General features: G+C 40.8%; 1 protein-coding gene across 1 annotated transcript in view; it reads right to left on the reverse strand.

Moving 5' to 3' along the window:
- The window catches only part of dnajc3a (DnaJ (Hsp40) homolog, subfamily C, member 3a), a 14,129-nt gene that overhangs the window by 736 nt on the left and 5,532 nt on the right, over positions 1-7,861 (reverse strand). Inside the window, exons 7-11 of the mRNA XM_005723548.2 lie at positions 7,357-7,476; positions 6,782-6,887; positions 6,567-6,687; positions 625-757; positions 57-205 (exon numbers count right to left, since the gene is read on the reverse strand). Coding sequence (XP_005723605.1) covers positions 57-205; positions 625-757; positions 6,567-6,687; positions 6,782-6,887; positions 7,357-7,476 — 629 coding nt within the window. The remainder of the gene's footprint in view (positions 1-56; positions 206-624; positions 758-6,566; positions 6,688-6,781; positions 6,888-7,356; positions 7,477-7,861) is intronic.

The raw sequence follows: 7,861 nt of genomic DNA on the forward strand, positions 1-7,861 counted from the left end.
CACACACACACACACACACACACACACACACACACACACACACACACACTAACTACCTGGATCAGTGAGAACCTCCTTAGCCTGAGCGATGTCTATGAACTTCTTCTCTGCCTTCTTCTTTTCCTCCGGATCCTGGAAGTTGTCCGGGTGCCACTGTTGTGCCAGTTTCCTGTAGGCTCTGATAATCTCCTTTTTCTGGGCAGTTCTGTGACCACGGCGACAGCATTATCAGCACATTTGTCAAAGATAAGAACAGCTTTTCTTTTCTCATTTTGACCTAAGCCAGACCTAAAAATACTCATCCAAGTGTCAGAGTTAGTTTTCTAGCTCCAGTGTAATACAAATGCCTCCGTGGCTGTAAATTTGTATTCCATCTCAGATTATCAGTAGACCTTTTAAACTCAAAAATGTTCAAAAGGCATCAAAGATGAAATATTCAAGAGCAGTGATGTTTTGGCCTGATAAAATAAAAATAAAAAGCAACCTAAAAGCAAACCAGTGGTCTTTCATAAGAAAACTACTTTTTAAGTTTAAATTCTCCACCAACTGATTGGCAATAATGTGTTACATTTTCTTGCTGAACTTGATCTGCAAAAATTCCCAAATCCATTGACCGATTCCCACCTCTTCACTCCAAGGATCTTATAATAATCCCTCTTCTGAGACTGTTTGAGTAGCCGCTGTGCTCTTTCCAGACCTTCTTTGATGTGACGGTCCCCCTCGCTGTGTTTTGCAGCAGTCTCGTAATCTTTAACAGCTGAAGAGGACAAAAAAAAAGGAGTACAATGAAATTAGTATTATTTATTCACTGAAAACTAATAATGTGATGTAAACAATACCTTAACTGAAAAAACATCTTTGATGTAACTGCTCTAACACCAATCTACAGTATATCCAGCTTCCTGCTCCTCCCCTGCCCTTATGTAAGAGTTCATTCATTCAAATACAAGAAACTTTGTGGCTAAATATGGGTTAATATGCAGATGATTTTGGATGATTTGGATTCTGGGGGCTTCCCATGATGCAGTGAGTTTTTCTTCTTCACTCACTATATGGTGTTTATACACCACTCTCCATTTAATCGTCCATGTCTTTTATCCTGTCTTCCTCTCATCACCCCCAGCCAGTCGTGGCAGACAGCGTTCCCTCCCTGAGCCCGATTTTGGGGGTTTCTTAATATAAGAAAATTTTGTACATTACTTTTTTTTTTTCTTCCCGCTGTCGCCAAGTGGTTGCTCATAGGGTGTTGTTTGATTGCTGGGGTTTTCTCTTTATTATTGTCGGGTTTTACCTTACAATGTAAAGTGCATTGAGCTGACTGTTGTTGTACTTTACCACTATATAACTAAAACTGAAACTGCTTCGAATCTATGATGTCTCCTGCTCAAACTGTCGATGCTATATTGTCACAAATTTCTGTAAAAATCAGTATCGACCTCTACAAATGAGAATAGACTTCTCAGAGAAAAAGCATTACTCTCTGAACGGTGAAAAACGGCATCACCTGCACCAATTTAAACACACCTTACTTGCTGGAGAATTGATTCCTTTAGTACAGACACATTTTTAAATAAATAAAAATACCTACACAAGGTATGGCAATTAAAATTTCAGAAACTATCCAGCTGTCAGAGCAATGGTTGCCGTGTATCTAAAACCGAAGAACCATGGTAGTGGCAATTAAATTAAAATAGCTTAAATTCACAGCAGACGCTTAAAGAAACGTAACAAATGATTGTTATCAGTAGTGAAGCACGGGATCCACAAAAATCCACTTTGTGATATTACGTCACTAGTGACCTCGAATAAACTTTCATATTAAGGCTGTTTGTGTGCACACGTTTGGTTGCTTTGAGGCTTGTTTACCCTCTGTGGTGAATTAACACCATGTTTTTTAACAGGTAAAAATCCCACACAAGGTCTGGCTTCACTACCTGCTGATGTGTTTATGCCATGGTGATTACAACACACACAGACTTAGTCCAGCCAGCATCACCTGCTGGGGTGATGCTGGGATCTTTGAGAAGAATATTATTACTGTCAGGCTGACCTGCCTGGACTGATGGCAGCAGTTACTGTGGGTTTAATTGGATGGATACATGGGTGTGTTTTATTGTAAGAGTTGAAATACAGGCTTAGTAGATGCGAGCCTTCAATAATAATAATATGGGTGTTGCCGGTTATACAGTCTAATTTAAGCACAGAGGTTTAATTTATCTTTATTTTTTTGTAGCTAACATTTTCTTTATGCATATGTTGACCTTTGTTTCTGACATCTGAGTTTAAAGCTGAGATACAACTAATATTTAATACTGCAGAGCAGAAACACAAGTTACCCAGCGATTTTGCAAATGCAACGTTCTCCATCACTAAAAATCTACTAAAGCGAGAGTTGCAACATTTTGCTCTCCAACAGCAAAGTGCTCCAGATGTTTCTTCAACTGTCTGTGCCAATTTGGTATTTTTATCACTTGCCACAATGAACACAGAAGCACACAGGAGCTCAGACACAGGGCTCTAGCTGTGAGCAGTTTCACCCACCTGCTGTTCAAACCTTCTGTTTGTAAAGGTAAGCCAATCAGATTTAGAAAGAAAAAAAAAAAAGAAAAAATTTACCTTAAATGGAGAGGAGCTAAAATAGCCAATCTCATAGAATTTAAACAGAGGGGCTGCACCACAGCCCAGTACATGAATCATTTGATCTTCAAATGCTGCAGAGACCAAGAAATTTGCATTGTCTCAACTAATCGTGTACTCATAAAGCCAATATGTTTCAAAATTATATCATCTGCTTCAAGTATTGCTTTAAGTCCCCTAATGATTGTCCAAACATTCAAAATGTGTCTGTACATTTGTGCTGCTGAATATAGTCACTGGTTACACTGTTTGTCATTATTTAATATACCTTCAAGCTAACACTACCCAGCTCGAGTCCTACAGCACCAAAGGTTTGGCTATTACAATAGCAGTCTGTATAAAAACATGTTGAGATGGGTGTGATGGTTTTCATTACATTTTAAATTTAATTGACAGATACACATAGTGTAGGCAGGAATTTTGATAAAAATATGCACTGGTCTGTTGCACAGCAGTAGCTGAACATCAGGTGACAGGTAAAATGATTAGTGGGAGACTATTCCTGCAGATTTCACCATCTGCCATCATTTCTGCAATTTGACAAGAGATGGGGAGACCGTTGTTTCAGCCTAATCCCACCTCCTTCTGTCAGTAAAGCGTTAAGGATAGTAAGAGCTGAGTATGTGTGTGCGTGCACTTTCTGCCATTGAAGCTTCATGTTTGAAAAACAAGTAATTTTGCACACTTGCTCTGCCAGCAGTGCTGGGCAGGTCTACATCTCGCAGGTTATATTTACCTCCAACACTTCGCTCCACATTTAATTCTAATCATGCTGTATGTAATAAAGTGCTCTCAGGGTTGGTGACGTTTGTCTTCTCTGGCTTGAGATCTGTTAGCTGTATGCTTCAACCAAATTCAAAATGAAGATTCTTATATTTAGCCACACATGTAACCTGCACTGTGCTTATCTAAATTCAAAAATAGAAGGCATTTGGTAATTAACAGACAGATTGTATCGAATGAGGCAGAAGGTAATTAGATGTTAGAATCTCTCTTCTGTCTGAAAAACAATATTTTTGGTTTACATGCAAAAATTAATTTGCAGGATGTACTCTACATAAGTTTCTATGTACAGTTATGAGATCTGAAGGAAGCTGCTTAAAAGAGGTTTCACTGACGCCTAACTTTGTTTCACTCTGCATACTGTGTTGTGTTACAAGGACCCCTTGTGTTGGGCTCCTAGCATGACAACAGTTACAGGTAGTGCACAAGAGTTTGGGTAATTACAGTCAAGTGCAAAAAGCACACCTGTGCTGCTTTCAGACAAACTCTCAGGTTAAACAGCAGTCAGGAGCTGATAATCAAATGCACGCGATTAACTGATCCGCAACAAATGTGAACGCCTCCATAAAAGGAGTGTTGGCAGTAATAATAATAATGGATTGCATTTATATAGTGCTTTTCGGGGCCCTCAAAGCGCTGTACAATTCCACTATTCATTCACTCACACACTGGTGGATGCAGCTACAGTTGTAGCCACAGCTGCCCTGGGGCAGACTGACAGAAGCGAGGCTGCCATATCGCGCCATCGGCCCCTCTGGCCATCACCAGTAGGCGGTAGGTGAAGTGTCTTGCCCACGGACACAACGACCGAGACTGTCCCAGCTGGGGCTCGAACCGGCAACCTTCCGGTTACATGACGAACTGCCAACTCTTTGAGCCACGATCGCCCAGGTCTCCCGGTCTGGAGCATTCTGGTGTGTGCGCCAACACAATGCCAAGGAGGGAAGACATCATCAGTGATCTTAGACAAGCAACCGTTGTTGCCCATCAATCTGAGGAGGGTAATGGTAAGTGCACAATTCTGCAGTGAGAAAGATTATTCACAAGCGGAAAACATTCGAGACAGCTGCCAATCTTCCTACGAGTGAACATCCCAGCCAAGGTCAGACTGTGCAACACTCAAAAATACTGCAAAACACCCCAAGAGCGCCATCTCAGACTATACAGGCCTCAGCATGTTAAATGTTAAAGTTCACAACTAGAAAAGAACCAAACCACTATAGAAATATGGCCCATTCAAAGTCCAGACCTCACCCACTTTAAAATTTGCAGTCATAAAGGCGTTAATTTAACTTACCATTTATTATTGAGGTTGCATTTTGCACAAGTTCATCTGAAATACATTAATGTGCTTTTCAAACATTTTTCCTGCTCCGTTCTTAAATTTAAAGTGAGAAAAACATTTCTAAGGTATAAAACAAATAACTTCAGACTCAGCAGCAAACATGTAGTTCAGTTGGTCATTATAAGCTTCATTATGAGGCAGAGCTGCTATGCTCAAGGGCATTTGAGTTTCAGGTTGTACCCAATAAAGTCAGTAAGACTAATCATTGTGTTCTCATCACAAAAACTTCAATTGAATTTCAGCATCTACAGCGCTGCAGGCTCCAAGATTGGAAGTGTAACAGCTTTTGTGAAGCTGATCTGTAATTACCACTTTGCAGATGTAAAGTTGCAGTTTGCACACATGTCTGTCGAGACTCAGTGAAGCTGACTTCTGTCCAGTTTACAGTTCACCATGTTATTCTTGTAGATTAACGTGACAGTCTTATGATAGTCTGTGTGAGGCATTGCCAAAAAAGGCATTTTGTGAAGTCATAGTATCCCTGACCTTTAACCTCTAGATTCTGATGACTTAATCTTTGAGTGATTGTTTTTGCCAAATGTAAAGAAATTCCATCCAAACATTGCTGAGTGCGCTCAAAAGCAGGACAGACATAAAACAAACACCCAAACTGAACTGAAGACGAACAGGCCATCTTCACACAAGCTTCAAAATAATGCCACGCTCCATTTTGAGTGGGAAACCTTTAGCTGGAATGCCTCCTAAAGTTGGATTTCCCATTAGGAAAGTTGGATCAGCAACACAGACCCTGACTTTGCAATGCAAGACTGTGGCGGTGGGGTTTGTTTTGCTGGATCAGCTGTAGGAAGAAGTGTTTAGGGAGCAGTGCCAGCTGGGAGAGAGTGGTACACCTGCATGCATCTGCTAATTAACCTCTCTCCCTGTATAGGAGGAGTGGGGTCAGAGGAGAGTGTGCACCGTGGAGCACAGCAAGCGGCTGCACAGTGGCCGAGTACGAGAGGCAGACGGCGCTCTGAAGTAGGGCAACTCAGCAAAGCAAGCATTTCCCCCCCTGTACTAATTACAATAACAAACTGTGTGTATGTGAGCAATTCAAGTTTCTCCTCACTCTGCTTACTGAGGAGAACCCACAAGGCAACTAGTGCTACAAAGACATCAGCAGCACTAAACGGCTACTAAAACTGTAGAACTTGTAATCTACGCGGCTGCTGTTGTGCATTTATGACTCTCTAAACAATCCATAGAGAGCTAATAACACTGCAGCGTTTTTAAGCACCAATAAACAAGCATTGTGTTCAACTTTTCAGGTATCCGACAAAACACTTCTTTTTCCGATGACCTCCGACTTCTGAGATAAAGAGAATGTGGCTCAAGTGTGCGAGTAACTGTGCACAAGCATTACCAAGGTGCTTGCTGAGTGGTGAGACCTCCTTATGCTATCCGGTTAGCAGGAACTGAACTTTCAAAATAAGAGCAAGGGAACTGGCCACTAATAAATCAATTTCTTTTTGTATCAGACTTTGGAAAATGAAAGTCTAAAACTATAGCCAACTATTGTGACGTCAATGCATGGGAAATGTTACATATGAATATAAATGGTAAATATTAATCTAGAATTTCTTCATTTGGTGAAGTGCAAGTGAGTGACAATTATAATCTATGACTTTATAAAGTGCATATATATTTGTACTATTTTGTTTTTATTCACTGATGCAGGGATTCTATTCAGCTGATGTGTTCCTGTTTGCTTATTGTGCCCAAGTCAGTCCAGCCAGCAGACAAAATGTTACCCACCCTCGATCTTGAAGGACCTTGATGCAGCTACATATGTCGGGCTTACCTTCCTCATACTGTTCATCTTGGAGATAGGCCTCAGCTCTGTCCTTCAGCACGTTAACATTCGCAGGATTGGACTTTAGGACTTCACTACAGACTGAGATTGCTCTGCTAGCCTGCTGGGCCTGGTCATAACAAAGAAAAAACGAAGCTTGGATAGATCCTTTAATAGAAGCACAGCGGCCTAACACATCCTTTTGCAGCAGTAAAGGGGCTTACCTGTGTTAGCGCATGGCAGATTCGCTCCTTGGCAAGAAGCAAGAAATGTTGCACATTGGGCTCGGTCGTTATCACCGCCTCGTACTTGCTCACTGCGTCTTCATACCTAAAGGAAGCGGGAGGCGATTATGTGACGCTGGCAAAACAGGGGATTGCAACATGGATCACTGCACCCACAAACACCACACCATCGTTAATTTCTCTTTTAAGTCTTGTAAATATGAAACCTTATATATGTCAAACATGATGTGACATCCATTCACGTTAAGATGGGATTTGCACGCCTCTTTGTAAAACCAGAGAAGTGGGGGAGCCTGAGGATAAGAGAGCCGTCATTGTACAGCTGATGCAATCCCCGGTATTCAGATGGGATATTATTTTATATTTACAGAGATGAAGACTTTCCTGACACATTTCTATCTTTGTGAGGACACTCAATGATATGCTGTTAGCCGTACCACTTTACTCTTACCACTTAAACCAGCACTCTAAAGGTGGACCAAAACGACATTATTCCTGAGGATTCAATTTAAACTCGTGCTCATAAAAATGTTTTCATGAACATACAAACACACCTTTGTTCTTGGATGTATTCCTCAGCAGCTTGGATCTGTTTGTTGAGCTTCTTCACTTGCTTGTAATGGCTGTAACACTGCTTGTGATCAGGATCCAACTTCAAGCACTCACGCACCTCACTGGAGATCATAGGACAGAGGAAAGGTGAGGCTGAAAAGGCCAACTTTCAATGGTGACGACATGAACAGAATGACAATAACACACCAGATTTACAGTAAATAAACCCTAATGTACAAATGCATGATCATTAGTAACCAGTGTTGGGCAAGTTACTTTAAATTAGTAACTTAGTTACTTCTATCAAAAGAAACTCAGTTACTTCAAGTTACTCGTTACTTTCAAAGTAACTAGTTACTAGGGAAAATAACTTGGGTTTTACTCAGAATTCTCTTTTTAATGTGTTGCTTTACAGCTGTGGCTCCAGCAAACATCAGCTGATACTAGAAATTAATTTTAAATAAATTCTAACAACAGCGGATCAAGCTTAAACGTGCTGCTGTTGTT

This window comes from Pundamilia nyererei, unplaced genomic scaffold, assembly GCF_000239375.1.
Source record: "Pundamilia nyererei isolate P.nyererei 1_Seehausen unplaced genomic scaffold, PunNye1.0 scaffold00009, whole genome shotgun sequence".
NCBI classification, from domain to species: domain Eukaryota; kingdom Metazoa; phylum Chordata; class Actinopteri; order Cichliformes; family Cichlidae; genus Pundamilia; species Pundamilia nyererei.